Here is an 18,728-nt window from a genome sequence, read left to right as displayed (position 1 = left end):
TCCAGAGCTGAATATAATATTTTCTGAAATTTTATTAATTTTAGGGGTTTATGTAGTTTTTTTTTTTGTTTTTGTTTTTGAAAAATACTGTTTTAAGTTTTGTTATTATGTCTAATTACATTCAAATTGCCTTCAGGAAATTACATTTAAAAAACGTGAAACCAATTAAAGTTACAATTCCAAATATTTTACAATCTGCATGTTGCAGTTCTCTTATGTCACATAACATGCAAGTAAGCATATAAAATATTTTTTATATAAAAATATATATATATTGTTTTTTAAATGTTTGTTTTGCAATTTACATTTTGAATTATTTAATTTTTATTAAGCATTTTATTTGTATTGTTATTTAACGTATTTCTTTACATATTTGTCATTTAATTCATTTTCAGTTTTATTTTTTTTATTACATTTTTGTGATTGAATGAGTTTTATTTTGATTTATTGTTTTTTAAATTGTTTATTTTATAATTCTGTGATCTGATTAATTTTCAGCGTTTTTTTTTTTTTTTACAATTATTTAATTTGACATTTTTTGATTAATTTTCAGTATGCATTTTATTTTTATTATTTTTATTTAAAAATTCTATGTGATATTTTCAGTAAGTGTTTTATTTACATTTTTTGTTTTGATTTGAATATTGAATATTTATTGAATATTTTTATGATTGAATTCATTTTAAAAAAATTTAAATTAATTGCATTTTTATGTCTCTGTTGTTGTTGTTGTTTTTTTAATCTCCTTTTCTCTTCTCTTTCAGATGGACAGATCTCCTCTCCACATCGCCGCAGAGCAGGGACACACCAGTGCAGTCGAGATCCTCACCGAGAAGTTCAGGTCATGTGTGTTAGCAAGAACAAAGGTGATCTGCTTTCAAATCATTAATTAATACTTAAATGCACAAATAAAGTCTCAATTAAGTTTAAACAGACAAACGAATGAAAAACAGACACAAATGAGTCAATCCTCTTAAACATAAAAGTGTACGGAGGTATAAAATGAAGGAGGAGCAGCTCATATTATTTGATGAGAAATATTTGAATCCATATTGAAATCTCTGATTTTTGATTGCTAACTTTGAGTGCAAATTTGAGCACAGTGTTGTGTTCTGTGAAGATGTTTCTGATGAATCTCCCGTATGATCCTGTACAGGATGGCAGCACACTTTTGCATATCGCATCTCAGTGTGGTCACCCTGCAACCGCTCTCACGTTACTGAAGAAAGGCGTCTTGCTGCACATGCCCAACAAGGTCCTCAACACATCTGAGAAATGAGTTTATTAATAGACTGATTATTACAAGTTTGAAGATTGGATTTGATCTTGAAATGTGTTTGTTCAAAAGAAGAGAAAGGTTTCTGAAGGTTTTGATTCTGGATCAGACCTTCAGTATTTGTTGTTCAAAACTTCTTAATAAGATTAAAATAAGAAAACATTATTGGAGTAAGTTTTACAAGAAAATACAACTGCTTCAAGATTTCATGTTTAATCCAGTGTTAACTTGCAGTTTATTTGTAATAATTTATAAATTTACTAGCAATTTCTGAATGAAAATTGTTACTATTATAGTATTAATAAAAAAAGTTACTAAAAGTCCAAATTTTTGAATATATTTTAATATACAATATATTACATATATTATAATTATCACTGTATATTAATTACAGTGACACAATGAGCCAGTCCAAAGTGGTTTCTTACAATTGCATGTATATTTGTTCATTTTTATTTATTTGTTGTGGTCAGATAAGAAATCTCACTTTTTAAAGAAACTGAAAATAGAAGGGGATATTTAAATTATTTTATTGTGCTGTTTCAGTCAAATAAAAGCACTTAATGTGTGGCATAATGCTGATTGTTCTGCCTGTTGTTCAGTGTATATCTAGTAGCCTATATTTTGATATGTGACCCTATTTAAAGCTCTGCTAATCCTGAAAAAGTTTTTTTGGATCAGAATGATGCCATCCAATGCTGCTTTGAAAAATTCTTATAGTGCAAAAATACAATGCAGCAAAGTTGCATTAGAGATTATATTTTTGCATTAGATTTTTGCAAATTCAGTGCATGATATACTTTGCACTAAACTGAATTCCTTGCATTATAGGACTTCCAAATCCATATTAAACTTTTGTATTGTTTTCAGGATTAGTTGTGACTAATTGTATTTCTATAATGTGTTCTTGTGCGTGGTTGGATGTTGTGTGATGTTGTTTAGTCCGGAGCGGTTTGTCTTCACGCCGCGGCCAAGAGAGGACACACGGCTGTAGTGAAAGCTCTGCTCCAGAAGGGGGCACATGTGGACGCCACGTCTAAAGACGGACAGACAGCGCTTCACATCGCGGTGGAGAACTGCAAGCCGCAGGTGGTGCAGTTGTTGCTGGGTTTCGGAGCAAATGTGCAGCTCAGAGGAGGAAAGGTAAGAAAAACACATTTAACAATAAGACATTTCAACAAGAGATAAATTACCATCAAATTAAAGGTCATATGATGCAAAAGAAATAAATACTAAACAACCAAACCATAAAAATTATTTCCGTTACTTGAAATAAAACAAGTGTTAACTGAAATAAAATATAATATTAATAAATAAAATAAAATATATATTTATTTTATTTCAGGTAGTTGAGCAAACTAAAACTGAAATACAAATTAAACAGTATTTAAACATATTATTAAAAAAAAAACTACTAAAGCAATTACAATTTTGTTAAATATTAACAGATATAAAATAAAATATATTTAAAAAAAACTTGCTAAATAACAATTGAATACTAATTAGTGAAACTAAATAAAAATTGAAAAAAAAAATATAGATACAAATTTTAAAAAGTACAAAACAAAATTACTAAATACAAAAATAAAAAGAAACTATAAAAAGAAAAGCTAATTAAAAACATTAATAAAACATAATAGTATCTCAATGATTCTAAAATAATACTGTTATTAGTAAATATTGAAATCAACATTAACTGAAATGAATACACTTTAGAAGTGTCATTGTTAACAAATGAAACCTATTGTAAAATGTTATAGAATAATTATTTTCGCACCTGCATGGTTTTATGTTTTACACAGAACAAGAAAAAGTTTTTTTTTAATGTTTTTTTTTTTTTCTTCTTTTTTTGAAGTAGGGAGCTTTGATATCAGGTCCAGTAAAGTTAAGGCTGCATCAATCTGCAAATAACAGCTGTTTTGCTAAGTGTAAAAAAAGTTTATGAAATTTTACAGCGAATAAAAGCAAATTGTGGGTTGATGTGCGTGTCCTCTATAAAGGCGCAGGAAACCCCTCTGCACATCGCAGCCAGAGTGAAGGAAGGTGAACGTGTGGCTGAAATGCTTCTGAAGAGCGGAGCCGATGTGAACGCAGAGCAGCAGGTAGGCGTCACAGGTTCACAGTGTTTAACGAAAGCAAACCTGCCATTAATACAGTGTTTCCTTCTCTGATCAGAACGGAGAGACCGCTATGCATGTAGCCGTGCGTCACGGTGCTCTGGAGATGATACGAGCGCTGATCCAGGAGGGCGGAGACGTGACCTGGAAATCTAAGGTACTTTATTAAACATCAGTCCTGGAGTATAACTGCATTTTAAGGTGAGACCCAAAAACAACAAAAAATTAAATAATAAATAATGCAATTGCATTATTTAAAAAATATTATCTTATATCTTATATTGCTTCTAATCTTAATATTACTTATTAATATTTTTTTATGTTAAAAATGCATTAGAATATGTAAAAATTACCATTAAACAAGATTAATAAATGCTGGAAAAGTATTGTTTATGTTAACAACTGCATTAACTGATGTTATTTCATACAGGTTTCTTAGCATTTATATAATAAAAATTTATAAAAATGTACTATATTTTGTATTTTTGTAATTCATTCATTACGTTTTGTTTATATTTATTAATTCAACCCCAACTATAAAAATAACATACTAAAATGTATTCATTTATTTGTTTTATGTATTTAGTAAAAAAAAAAGTGCTCAAAAGTTATTTATATTTTGTATTTTTTTATTATATTCTTTATATTTTGTTTGTTAATTCAGCGCCCAACTTTAAAAAAGCTATAAGATTTATTTAATTGTATCCTGTATATTTTGTTCATATTCATACTTTAAAATTCAAAACACAACATATTTTTGTATTAAATTCTGTGTATTGTATTTATGTTTTTTAATTAAACAGCCACTTTAAAAAAGCCATACTAAAATGTATTTTTTATGCTTATATATTTATTTAATGAAATGCCTTGTTTAAAAGTTATTATATTTTGTATTTTGTTTTATTGCATTCTTTGTTTTGTATTCTTTATATGTATTTTTTTATTCAAACCCCAACTTTTAAAAAGCCATACTAAGAATTATTTATTTATTTGTTTGTTTGTTTGTTTGTTTGTTCAAAATGTCTTGTTTGAAAGTTATTTAAGCCATACTAAGATTCATTTTTGTATTTGCATTCTCCCCCTTTTTGTCTTCTCTTATATTAGATAAAATTGATTAAAACCCACATTATCTAATTCTAAATCAATATTATCATTTTTGTGAAGCTGTGTAATTATTTTGTGTTGAGGTTGGTGAAAACCCGCTCCACATTGCGGTGCGTCACTGTCACGCTTACGTGGTGGAGGAGGTTTTAAACTCTCTGACCAATGAGAGAAGCCGTCAGGAGGCGGAGCTCTGTGTGCGTGAAGGGAACCAGGTCAGACTCACAGATCAATGAGAAAGACATGATAAACTACAAAAGCACCAGTTAAAACCCAGCTTGCTTTGCTTGTGTTTGTCACCCCCTGCAGAAGGGCGAGACGCCGCTGCACCTGGCAGCTGAGCTCAAGAGTGACGCGGTGCATCAGCCGGACGAGGACACCTGCATCATCAAGATCCTGATGGAGCATCACGCTGACGTCACTGCCGTCACCCGACAGGTGGGCTTTGTGCTGTTTGACAGACATCTTGACACAAAACTGACCAGTAAGCTGGTATTGTGAATGCGTTGTTTCTTCAGAGCAGAGAGACACCTCTTCATTACAGCGCAAAAATCAAAAAGCCGTTCTTCAGGAGATGATAAGCAAAGGAACCCCCCAACCAACCACACACCACAACCAACAAACAACAAAAACGCAAAAATAAAAACAAGCACTGACCGCGAGATCTGCCTCACATCTCAGAAAGATCTCAGACTGATCTGACGCTTCAGTAAGGGCACACCAGTGTTTTCTTTCCTTGTACTTTACCTATTCTTTAAAACATGCATATGACCATATTATAAAACATGCAAAAATGTGCTGATTAAGAAAGTGTTTTAAAAACAAATTAATAATCAAAACTTTTTTTGATTTGAATTGAGTTGGTGACATTATCTTTACTTCATTTTTAAAGTTCCCATAACACTAGTAGAAGTGTTTCTTATTTTAGTATTAGTTATTTTTTATATTTTAAATTAGGTTTTATTTTTATATTTCATTTGTAATTTAATTTAAGAAATTTTGTTATGCCCCTTCATCCTTTTTTTTATGTAACTATTCAGAATTGATTTTTATATTATGTAAATTTAGGTTAAAATTTTCGTTTTAGTTGCATTTTAGTTATTTATTTATTTCCAGTTAGTCATTTTAGTGCTTCAACATACTGTAACATTATTTCAGTTAGTTACCAAAGCAACATATCTAAGTTATTTAGTTTTCGTCTAATATTTATATTTTATTTGATTTTGTTTTAGCTTTATATCAGTTAACAAAAATGTTTTTAATAGTGTTAGGTTGAGTTCACGATAATAATAATTTTTATTATTGTTTTAATTTAAATTGATTTTATTTTTATTTGAAAAGTTTTTAGGTGTAATGTTATTTTTGTTTTACTTTTAGTTCCAGTTTACAGTTTTAGTGCTTAATTTTAAAATTATTTCAGTTGTCAGAGCAACATGCATTTTTGTTTTATTTTATTATTTTGTTATTTCAATTTCATTTTTATTTTTTTTTTAAATTTATTTCATATTTTTAGTTTTAGATTTAGTTAACAATAATAACCCTGGATGCATGTATGCACTGTCAGCTCCACTGTAAGCAGTTTGGTCCGTTAGAGTTTAAGTGTGTTTAATTGTTTGCGTGTGTTCATATTTGTGGGACAGAACGGCTGGTCACCGCTGCTGTTGGCTGCAGAGCAGGGTCACACAGAGGTCGTGAAGATCCTGCTGCAGAACAATGCCAGAGTGGACGTGTTTGATGAGGTCAGAGACGATTAATCACTGAAGTGGCTTATTTCTGCTGCGTTTTTTTTTACAATATTTCTGTTTAGCTTTCATTTGTTTCTCATTTATTTGATTTTGATGTTAATTATTTAAATTTTTAATTAAGCATTTATAAATCTATTCAGTGTGAATTTCATTTTATATAACATATTATACATTATAAACATTAATGTACTGTTAAATAGCATAGGGAAATAAAACTATGAACAGCTGTATTTTTATTGAGTAAAATTAAAATAGATTTTTGTTTGAATATTTAAGTTAGAATTAATTATTTATAGCTGACAGATTTTTTAATAGCAATAATTTAATTATAATAAAATATTAAAATATTTTTATTATATAAATAATAAGTTTAATACAAAATATTTAATTATTGTAGTATTTTAGCACAGTTATTTTACAGTAATTCATTTACCGTAGTATTGTATGCACATGCTACTCCAAGAAACTTGTTTTAGAAATAACAGTATGTATTTGCTAGACAAATTGTAGAAAGTTTTCACTCAGAAATGGCTTGTAAATTTCACAATTACAAAGAAGTAACACAGTATGTTACGTGAAATTTCAAAGTATAGTTAAAAAAAAAAAGTATTTTCTTCTAAAACCTACTCCAATAATCTGTTTTATTTACAACAACAAAATCACTTTTTTCCAAAATCATTGTTTTCTTGTTTACATAATACTAAACAAATTGCGAGATTATTTTCAATGTTGGTGAATTTGTTTTAATAATTAAAAAAACATTTTGTGACATAATAATGTTTTATTTCGAGACTTTTTTTATGGATCTGAATCTCTGAATCTGTATCCTGAAGAAAAGTGAAAGAAAAAAAAAGAAGAAGAAGCACTTCAGAAATAATGAATTGTGGATTTATATTAAATTTCATCAGGAAGGGAAAGCCGCCATTCATCTGGCTGCAGAACAAGGTCATGAAGACATCGTTGACATCTTGCTGGCCCACAAGGCCTTTGTGAACACCAAGACCAAACTGGGCCTGACGCCTCTGCACCTCAGCGCTCAAAACGGCTCGGCGCAGCTCGTCAAGTTACTGGTGGAGACCCATCAGGCCAGTGTTGATGCTCTCTCTCTGGTAAGAACCGAAAGCTCTGTGGAAATATGATAACCTAGAGGAATGAAACTGAGCGGCTTGTTTTCACAGAGAAAGCAGACGCCTCTTCATCTGGCAGCCATCAGCGGACAGCTGGACGTTTGCAGCAGCCTGTTAAACCTGAAAGCTGACATCACTGCTACAGATATTGTGAGTGTAATGAGTCCAAAACACAGACACGTGCAATAAATAATATATTGTGTTATTCTTCAGATTACATCTCAAATCCACCACGATTTAATGAGTGCAACTTCAAAAATTGACTTGCCAGCAAAGTTAAACCACTTTGTGAATTTGTTTTTGTCATCTATCAATTACGTGTTTCCTTTATGTAAACAAAATTTTATTTAAATATGTATAACTCCTAAGTGATTTTTACTTTTATCTAAATAAATGCTTTTTACACAGCCAAATTTAATCTGAGTAATCTCTATAACTGATCCAAATTCAATATAACAGTAAAATATACAAAGAAATAATAATGCACAACTTTTGTACAAATATAGTTATACATATGTAATTTAATTTATATTATATTATATTATATTATATTATATTATATTATATTATATTATATTATATTATATTATATTATATTATATTATATTATGTATACATAGTTAACAGTTAATGGTAAAACGTAACACAATAAATAACATTAAACCAATAACATTATTTGTTGCCATTAATAAACATGAACTAATGAACAACACCTGCAGCATTTATTAATCTAACTAATGTGAATTTCTGCATTTACTTAATACTTTAATACCTTTTTTAAAATTACAAGTTGTATTTGTTAATAATCGTTAATTTGCTGTGAACAAACATGTGAAAATCAACAATTTTTTTTAAGTAAGATTAAGATTAATAAATACTGGCGAAAAAAAAAATATATTGGTAATTAGTAGTTCTTGCTAGCTAATGCATTAACTAATGTGAACAAATGAGACCCTAATGTAAAGTGATAATAAAATAAACCTTAAAATATTTTAAATATTTTAAATAAAAATAAAAATATTTTAGTTCCTATAATAAAACCTGTTTATGAAACGTTTGAGGTGAAATACGATAAATTATTCTAAGTACTAAGTACTTCTATAAGTCGGAGAAGTCATCTTTATAGCTGACAGAACCCTGATAATAATAATAATAATAATAATAATAATAATAATCCTGCTATTTTGTTATTGTACTTGGAATTAAAATATTAAACTTGAAACAAGCCATCTAAATAATTCTCTAAATTCTACATAAAGACACAGCAAAATATTAAAAATAAATATTATTATATAAATATTTATACATTTATTCATATTTGAATCAATTCATGATTGTATATTCATAATTTCACATTTAAAAAGAGTATTTTTTCCTATTATAGCAATGTAAATGCAGCTTTTCGTGGTGTTTATGCTATTCCAGATGCAGCTTTTGTGCTGCCACTGCTGTCTAAAGGAAGTATAAGATATCTAATATATATTCTCAAAATATGCTTTACTATTTTAAGAGAATCTTGCTTCTCGAATTCGCCCAGTCGTGTTGTTCCACTGCCCACTTCTGAATCCTGACAGAACCCTGACAGTAATAACAGTGATCCTGCCGTCGTGGCTCATCTATAGTGGTGTTTGTTTCAGCGCGGTCAGACTCCTCTTCATCTTGCGGCGGAGAACGATCACTCAGAGGTGGTGAAGCTGTTTCTGAGGCACCGGCCTAAATTAGCCAAGCTAGCTAACATGGAGGAAGCGACCTGCACACACATCGCTGCGGCTAAAGGCAGTGTGGCCGTCATTAAAGAGCTGCTCCTGTTTACTCAAGGACCGGTCACACTCAACACCAAGGTCAGACGTCAAAAGTCATTTTATGTTTTATTAGTTTATCATTGAAATACTATTATAAATATTTTAAAGATTATTTTATGTTGTCCACAAAAGCTGCATCTGTAGTAGCATACACACCATGTCACATTTTAGTCGTTTGAGTCTATCATAGTTTTAGTCTAGTTTTAGACATTTCAGGTAATGAAAATGTTTTTGATTTTTTTAATTACCCTGCATATCTTCTGCTCTTTCTAACTCGGCAGGCTAAAGGTTTGTGTCCGCTGCATTTGGCTGCTGCTGGCGGTCACACGGAGTTAGTGAAAGTTGCCGTGAGTTACACAGACAATATATGACGAAGAACATTGTGCTTTTTAACATGATAAAGAACAAAGAACTTTTTAACATGATAAAGAACAATGATAATTCCATAATAGTGCAACTGTATATTGACCTTTGACCCTTTCAGGAGGGCATGACGGCCATACATTTGGCTGCCAAGAATGGACACACTCATATTCTGGAGGTGCTGAAAGACAGCGTTTCACTGAATATCCAGAGCTCCAAGGTGCTTCATGTGAACACATGACCTCTGCTTATAAAGGTTAAGCAGAACAAAAATCTGCTGTCATTTTTCACTATTAGTGAAACATCGGTGTGTGTGTGTGTGTGTGTGTGTGTGTGTGTGTGTGTGTGTGTGTGTGTGTGTGTGTGTGTAGACGGGTTTAACGGCTCTGCACGTGGCAGCCTGTTTCGGACAGGTGGACTTTGTGAGAGAGATCCTGACTAAAGTACCAGCTACAATACCAACAGAATCAAAGATGACGAGCGACGAGACATGAAGCGACAACAGCTGTTAGCTGAGGTGATGCGACACACTACACACACAGAAAAACATCACAATTACAAAAAAAAAACATAAAATCTATAATCCTAATTCTTCAATTCTTGGATGCTCGCTTTATTTGCAGCTTTACATTTTGTTTACACTGCGTTCCAAATTATTATGCAAGTGACAATTCTTCTAGGATTTTGGTACCATCAGTGTCAGATTTTTGTTTGTGTGGTTTTTTCACATCTTTTTTAGATGACTGGTAGAACATTTTTAGACAGGTTTTTCAATAGTTGCCAGGTCCCTTCTTAGGTAAATGGAAACCCTACTTAAAGAGGTTGCTTCCACATTATTAGGCAAGTCGCAGTTCTGGCGGTGCTGAAAGCGTTTGGTGAGGAAGAAAGATCTCCCTGAAGATGAAAAGCATATTGTAAGTCTGAGATGATACCTGTTATCTAAAAGAAAGGAAAACACAAACAAAAAAATCTGACTCTTTATTGTACAGAAATCCTCTCTGATATATGTCACTTGCATAATAATTTGGAACGGGTGTATGTGTTTTTCACTAGGAATTTCAACCCTGGAGTTTGTGATTGTCATTCTAATAAAGTACCAGATTAATTTACGCAGTGAATTTTGAATAACGGAAAAAGGGAAAAGGCAAAGATGAACTGAAATTACAACAGCCGTTATTTAATAAATGACACCACATTTCCAAATCCTGCAGAACATGGCTATTAAACAAATATATAATCAGTTCATGATTATAAACATATAATTAAAATATAAAAACAATAAAATTTTAAAAAACAGTGGCTGTGATTAAAACAATAATTATTATTTTTTCCATTATTTAAAATTAGTGTGTGTGTACACACTAAAACTTATAACAAAAAAAAAACAAACTTTATAACAAAAAATTTCAATTTCAAACAAATTACAAACTAAACATTAAAATATAATAAAAATAAATTGTATAACTGCTTTCAATTTTGTATAAAGTCCCAGTGCAGCAGTAAAATATTATAAAATGTGTATAATAATTTTTATTTTATATTTATATTCTTTATTTGTTATGTTATCATAAATATTCATATTGTACTTCATCAATTTATAATTAAATATATAATACATGTAATATAAATAATATATTTATACATATTAAAATACGGTCTTAAAATACAAAACTCGGTAATTCATAGTATTATTGACACTGCGCTTACTGTGGACTGTACAATAAATACAGAGCATGTCATCTCCATACAGTTTTATACTTTTTCTGTAACCTGAAACTTATTGGCACTTAGCTGTGTAAAGTTTGTCATCTCTGTGGCGCAGGTGATAAGTGTTAATATCTTGACTGTTTTTACTTGATTGAAACATAAGCCAGTACATATTAGTGATGAGTATGAATCATCAGTGCATGATTTATGGTTGTGTGTGTGTGTGTTCAGTCAGGTTACACTCCTCTGCACCTGGCGGCTCAGTCCGGTCATGAAAACATGGTTCGCCTGTTGCTGAATTCTCCTGGGGTTCAGGCCGATGCAGAAACAAACATTCAGGCAAGAGATCAGAAGCACTGCTGCGGCCTGAAGCGTGACGTATGAGCGCGGTTCTGATGGTCCGTCATGTGTTTCAGGGCTCCAGTCCTCTGCACCTGGCGGCTCAGAGCGGACACACGGCTGTGGTTGGGCTGCTGCTCAGCCGCTCAGGAACTCTGCTGCACCTGACCGACAAACGCGGATGCACCTGTCTGCATCTGGCCGCCGCACACGGACACGTGGCCATGGTGAGAGTCCTGCTGGGACAGGGAGCGGAGATCAACCACACAGACACGGTGAGAAGAAAAACCTGACATGTAAAGAAAAATCACACAAGATTATCTCAGATGTTTCTCATAGACAGCAATGAAGTCAAATGGTGAGTGAATGGATGCTTGTGTTGGTCTTTTGTTTCTCAGATGTCTCTATTGAGGAAAAAGACCCTTGTAATCTCAAATATATCTTCTTTAGAGTTTCAGAAGTGACCTCAAAAGTGTCTCAAAGTATGCTCAGATTTCCTTTGCTGTTTTTGATAACTAAAACTAAATGTAATTAAAGTAAAACAACTGTTGCGTCCGGTGTAGACACGGTGTCAGGCTGTTTTTAAGAGGCGGGTCCTTTAAGGCTTCTCAGTAATCGGCCACTGTTATGATTGGCTAATGTCACTGCATAGAAAACACGATCAACACCCCCTGATTATTGTGAGTGTTTTGACAACATAATCAAAATAAAACGGTCATTTCCAGACAAAGCGTTATTAAATAATCTACAAAACAACAATCCACAAACTCCCAAAAATACTACCACACCATCTTTCAACAAATGTTTCTTTGTGAACTCTCCATGACACTGCGCCTCGATTACAAAATGACATGCTCCGAAGTCTGAGCAATCCTCAGACACGATCCGGGATGCCACTAAAAATAAACTATCCACTTGTTCCTTACGCTGGGATCCTTATGATATCTGTACAAATACGTGAACGAGCTGTTTAATCCAAGCGCGTCAAAGCACACGTTCTTTCACTGCGTTTATCATGACGACAGACTCAAACGCGTGGACTGTGTAAGAAAGTGAACGCACATCTGTGTACTGTATCCAGTGTGGACAAGATAGCAGTGATCATAATTTCTATTTGTTTTCTATTGTTTACACTGAACGCCAGTGGGTGGGGCCTATTTCAACTTGTCGCTCTGGGGGCGATGTTTATGCAAACAGCTGTGCCCAGGTGACGTCACCTTGTCCCTCAGAGGGTTATTACATAAATGCTTTTTTATTGATGATGAGGACATTATAAGTTATGAAACTTGCAGGATGTGTCAGACATACAAAGACCTCTCCTGTATCAAAAGATCAAGGGAAATTTGGTTTCTCATGTCATGACCCCTTTAAATAAAGCTGAAATAAAATGTATATGACAAAATTAAATGAAAAAAGCAGCAAAGCTGATGTATGTTTGGTCTGTGTTTCAGAGTGGCTGGACAGCGCTGCATTACGCGGCTAAAGCCGGCTGTCTGGAGGCGGTGTCGTTCCTGGTGGAGAGCGGAGCGTCGCCGTGTGTCGAATGTCATGCCGGATGGACGCCGCTGCAGTACGCCGCTCAGGAGAACCACGAGAAAACAGTCATCTTCCTGCTCAGACAAGAGAAGAACACACTCCGACTGCTGGACGACAAGAAGGTCAGACTCACAGATACACTGTGTGTGAAAAACTGATACACATCACTTTTATTAAAACTGCTTTATGTGAAGGTTGTTTTAAGTCCACCTAAATTAAAAGTCATAATATTTTTTAATGTTCTGTAACAGTTAAGGCTTAAATTAAACTGTTTTTTCTTAAAGTTAAGTTTTGTAATTTTGTCTCAGAGGTAGTTAGTTTTAGTTAGTTTAGTTTGTGGCTTGGAACTCTTTATTGAAGAATTCTCAATGTGTTTTTACGTTATTTTATTTGTGCATATGAATTTTTTTTATAATGGTTAATTTTCATTATTACATCACTGTGTTTTTCTGTAGATTTAGTTTGATACAGCTGTGTTGTATGTTTCATATGATGGCAGGGTTGATGCTTTCATTTTATTCTTAATGAGCAGATGAGACTCACAGGAAGATTTACAGCTTTAAGTGCCTTGTTCTACTGAAAATAAACCAATTCAAATTGAATCCTTTAGCATGTTTTGTTTTGTGTTTTTGTCTGTAGTTTGTGTTCAATCTGATGGTGTGCGGCCGGATGAATGATAATGTGGCTCTGGAGGAGTTGGTTCTTCATTCTCCGGCTCCTCTGGACACATGCGTCCGTCTGTCGCGAGCTCTGACTCTGGCCGCTCTCAGAGAGAAGGAGCGCTCCATCGACCTGCACGCCGCCGCGCGACACTGTGAGCTCATGGCCTCTGACCTCCTGACCCTCGCCGCCTCAGCCGGGGGTCACGGCGCAGGTCTGATCCTCAGTTCTGTGGACCACCGGGGTGCCAGCATGCTGGACTGCTTGATCGAGGGCCAGCAGAAGGCCGTGGTGTCCCATCCGGCGGTGCAGATGTACCTGACAGACGTGTGGCACGGAAACCTGCAGTGGAATTCATGGAAGATCCTGCTGCTGTTCTTCTGTTTGCTGCTCTTCCCTCCACTGTGGGTGGCGCTCTCACTGCCACACAGACACAGGTACACTCTTACACAGTAAACTTCTCACCAAGGCTCCGTTTATTTGATCAAAAATAGTCAAAACAGTAATATTGGGAAATATTATTACAATTAAAAATAACTGTCTTCTATGTGAATATATAGTAGAATGTAATTTATTTCAGTGATCAAATCTGAATTTTCAGCATCATTACTTCAGTCTTCAGTGTCACATTATCCTTCAGAAATCATTCTAATATGCTGATTTGCTGCTCAACAAACATTTCTGATTATTATCAGTGTTGAAAACAGTTATGTTGTTTATCTTTGATGAATGGAAAGTTCGGTAGCACTTCAGTATAGGGACCAATTCTCACTATTAACTTGCTTATTAGCATACCTATTAATAACATATTGGCTGTTTTTAGTACTTATAAAGCACATATTCTGCTTGACCATATTCTACATCCCTAATCCTACCCAATACCTAAACTTAACAACTACCTAAAAAACAAATAATAAGAAAAAAAAAATAATTATAATGAGGCAAATGGTTGTAGTTAATGGTTTGTTAATAGTGAGAACTGGACCTTAAAATAAAGTATTAAAATAAAGTACAAAAGAACAGCATTTAGTTAAAATAGGGAATATATATATATATATATATATATATATATATATATATATATATATATATATATATATATATATATATATATATATATTATAAATGTCTTTACTGTCACTTTTGATAAATTTAATGTCCTTGTTGATTCATACAGCAAAACCTTGAAAATTGTTACTTTAGCATTGTGTATTATTATAGTATTTTTTTACATTTTCATTTCATTTCATTTCATATTAATTTTAATAAAAAAATTTGTGCTTTTGTATTTTTATTACTTTATTTTTTTAATCTTTTTTATTATTTTTTATTACTTGTTTTTTTATATATATTTCCATTTAGCTTAAAAAATATTATTTTCATTTCAGATTTAGTTTCAGTAATTTTAGTTGCCAAGACAACATTTCAAATGGCTCATTTAATATTTATATTTTATTTTATGTATGTTCAATTTAGAATTATTTATAAACTATTATAGTATTTATTAATATTTCAATAAATTAGCTTTTATTTTATATTTTCAGGTTTCATTTTAATTTTAGCTTAATTTGTAGTCATTTTATGTTTTTTTTTTTTCATATTTCTATTCAGCTTAAATTTATTTTTTATTTTAACTTTAGTTTTAGTAATTTTAATACTTCAGTATTTTTTTCAGTTAGTTGCCAAGGCAACATTTCTAATTTTCTAAGTTTGTTTTGAATCTAATATTTGCATTTTATTTTATTTTATTTTATCTTTATTTCACTTAGATCAAAAGGTTTTAAAGTCTGAGTGATCAGTATAGTGATGTATTTCCAACTGAAACAGAATATTGAATAGAGGGAGGGGCTTTATTTTTATTTTACACCTATAATAAGTGTTTATATTCGGACTATTTTAGACAGATTCAGGTAGGTACCTCTGCACAGTAGCCCAGTACCTGCGTGATTCGTCATAGACATAAACACAGAGAAGTAGCTCCAGCTACAAAGTTCTTCCACAAGACGCATGCAATTCTGTTTAATAACTGCCTGAGTGCCAAAAGTTACGGACTGCAGCTTTAAGAAACATAAATTCAGTCACATGTCTTCGAACTTTATACTGCCAGTGTGTCTCGCTTAAGGAGAAATGTGTGTAACTAATTGCTTTAATCTCCACTCAGCTTCAACACCATCCCAATCATGAAATTAACGAGTCACCTGGTGTCGCACATCTTCCTTCTGGCCCTGTTCATCCTGACGATTGTGTATCCTCCCGTGAGTCCTCTGTCCGAGGGCCGTCTGGTGCCTGGCTGGTCTGAGTGTCTGTTGCTGATCTGGCTCTGTGGGATGCTGGTATCCGAGCTGACGTTTCCAGGTGAGCGCACCGGATTAGCGTGGATTCGTCTTCTTCTCCTGGGCTTCTCCGGCGCAGCTCTGCTGTGCCACCTGCTGGCGGTCTTCACCCAATGGTGGCCGCCGTCGCACCTGCACTGCCTGTTCGCCCGAAACGTCCTGCTGGCCGTGGCGATGATGCTGGCGTTCATCCAGCTGCTGGAGTTCCTCACTTTCCATCACTTATTCGGCCCGTGGGCCATAATCATCCGAGACCTGATGAAGGATCTGTGTCGGTTCGCTGTGATCCTCATATTGTTCCACACTGCCTTCACACTGAGTCTCACCGCTTTGTGTCAGCCGCTGTATCCTCAAGATTGGGACAACAGCACTGGTAATGTGACCGTTCCGGATCCTTTAAACATGTCTGTGCTGCTCTTCTTCGCCTTGTTTGGTTTAACCGAACCGGATAAAATTCCCGACTTTGAGCGCTCGCCTCCCGCCACGGCCGTTTTGGCTAAAATGGTATTTGGTGTGTATCTGGTGGTGACGTCCATAGTGTTGATCAACCTGCTCATCGCCATGATGAGCGACACGTACCAGCGCATCCAGGCTCAGTCCGACACAGAGTGGAAATTCGGCCGCGCCGTTCTGATCCGCGATATGAGCCGCAAGTCTGGAGTTCCGTCTCCGTTCAACCTGTTCACCAACCTGTTCTACTCCATCAAGGTTCTCTGCAAACGTGCAGGTAGGAGTTTATCTTTTTATATAGAGATTGTTTGCATGTTACTGTGGAAACTCCGGGAAAAAAAATTTTTTTTACAAGAAAAATCTTGTATTTTCCAAATTATTGACTCATAACTGCTCAGAATTTTGAATTTACATCTCACAATCCTAACATTTTTTTCTTTTTCAGAATTCTGAGTTTACATCTTGCAGTTTTGAATTTTCTCTCAGAATTCTAAATTTTACATTCCACAATTCTAGCATTTTTTCTCAGAATTCTAAGTTTACATCTCACAATTCTAACATTTTTTCTCAGAATTCTAAGTTTACATCTTTCAATTTTCTCTCTCTCTCTCTCTTTTTTTTTTTTTTTTTTTTTAACCAGAGTTCTACATTTACATCTCAAATGTTCAGCTTTTTTTTTCAGAATTCTGAGTTTACATCTTGCAGTTTTGTCTTTTCTCTCGGAATTTCAAGTTGACATCTCAAACAATTTTGACTTTTTTTTTCTTAGAATTCTATGTTTACATCTAACTCACAACTTTTGTTTCCAAATTCTATGTTTAGATCTCAGTTTTTTATTCCCCTTGTGTTCAGGGAAGATCTGCTCTGTGGAGTGTCATAATGTGATGAATGAGAATGAAGACACTGAAGGTTTGACAGGCTCTCGTTCTCTAGAGCTGCTGGCTCAAACATCTGTCAGAGGAAACAAGAGGACGCAGATCCTTCCCGAGGGCAAGTACACAATTTCACTGCCTCCTCTTCTTTGGTAGAAGATTAATTTATTTGATCAATTTTAAGCAAATTTTAGATTTTCTGTAAACGTTTAAGATTTTCTATAAAATATCAAACAGAAAAAACTATATAGTTGCTGTATTTTTTATATTGTAAGAAAAATATTGTTTCATTCTGTATTGTGTATTGAAGTTTTATATCTATTAAGATTAATTTGATTTCTACTAATAGTTTACCATAAAAATAGCATTTGCTGCATTCAAATAAATACATATTAAAAAAATAAATAAATATATTATATTATATTATGCTCTGTAAAAATTAAATAAAGTTTAGTGGAGTAAATGCTATTTCAGTCTTCTGCTTCAAAATGTTCAGTTCAAAAAATGTTTTAATGAAAAATACTATGATAATTATTCTATTGTTATTATGATTATTTTAATTTCTACCACTATGAGTTTGCTATTGCTTTATTGAATGAATGACTAACTGAATTAATTAATTAATTAATTAACAAATGAATACAATCATACATACATACACACGTAAATATATTATATTATTCATACTGTAATTCATCAATTCATGGTTAAATGTGTAATGAATATTTAGCAATATTATATATTCATAATTTCATACTTAGTACAGTACAGTCCTGTGTACAGTAATTACATTTATTTTATATTATTTTTATATTATTTTTAGGAAAAAAATAAATAATGGGTTTTGTCATGTGTCAATCTCAAGCAGTCGTGTGGTGTTACTGTGCAGGCGGTCAGGTGGTGATGTCCATGTCTGGAGAACAGGTGCGTGTGGAGAATGTTGTGGATTGGCCATCTGTGGTCCAGCAGTTTTTAGCCCAGCGCAGACAGAGGGACAGATCACAGCTGGAGAGAGATGAATGAATGACCGACGGTTTCACCATGACAGATGAATTTGCACTGCCTATGAACATCAGTCCACCCATCTGAGCCCACATCACTTCGACTTACTGTTTAATTAACACAGTTAGCTTTAGCGCATCACAGCATGTTCCTTTATCTGATATTCACTCCTCACTAGTCACTGTAATCAGATGTAGTTTACACTAGGGGTCAAAAGTTTGGGGTCAGTAAGATTTTTTCAGTGTTTTTGAAAGAAGTCTCTTCTGCTCAACAAGTCAGGATTTGTTTGATTAAAAAA

At 33.3% G+C, this 18,728-nt stretch overlaps 1 protein-coding gene across 1 annotated transcript in view; it reads left to right on the top strand.

Moving 5' to 3' along the window:
- trpn1 (transient receptor potential cation channel, subfamily N, member 1) overlaps positions 1–18,728 on the top strand; it is a 38,544-nt gene extending 19,816 nt beyond the window's left edge. The window contains 23 exon segments of the mRNA XM_042746004.1: positions 765–866; positions 1,157–1,255; positions 2,219–2,419; positions 3,277–3,378; positions 3,452–3,550; positions 4,581–4,709; positions 4,804–4,932; positions 5,013–5,039; positions 6,135–6,233; positions 7,148–7,348; positions 7,418–7,516; positions 9,004–9,207; positions 9,450–9,515; positions 9,653–9,751; positions 9,903–10,014; positions 10,017–10,048; positions 11,470–11,577; positions 11,655–11,852; positions 13,029–13,235; positions 13,753–14,210; positions 15,935–16,833; positions 17,409–17,546; positions 18,318–18,728. Of these exon segments, the coding sequence (XP_042601938.1) occupies positions 765–866; positions 1,157–1,255; positions 2,219–2,419; positions 3,277–3,378; positions 3,452–3,550; positions 4,581–4,709; positions 4,804–4,932; positions 5,013–5,039; positions 6,135–6,233; positions 7,148–7,348; positions 7,418–7,516; positions 9,004–9,207; positions 9,450–9,515; positions 9,653–9,751; positions 9,903–10,014; positions 10,017–10,048; positions 11,470–11,577; positions 11,655–11,852; positions 13,029–13,235; positions 13,753–14,210; positions 15,935–16,833; positions 17,409–17,546; positions 18,318–18,451 (3,942 nt within the window). The 3' untranslated portion in view covers positions 18,452–18,728.

Source organism: Cyprinus carpio, chromosome B19 (genome assembly GCF_018340385.1).
Source record: "Cyprinus carpio isolate SPL01 chromosome B19, ASM1834038v1, whole genome shotgun sequence".
In the NCBI taxonomy this organism is placed as follows: domain Eukaryota; kingdom Metazoa; phylum Chordata; class Actinopteri; order Cypriniformes; family Cyprinidae; genus Cyprinus; species Cyprinus carpio.
The sequence above is the reverse complement of the archived record's forward strand: the minus strand, read 5'-3'. Positions and strand labels throughout refer to the sequence as shown.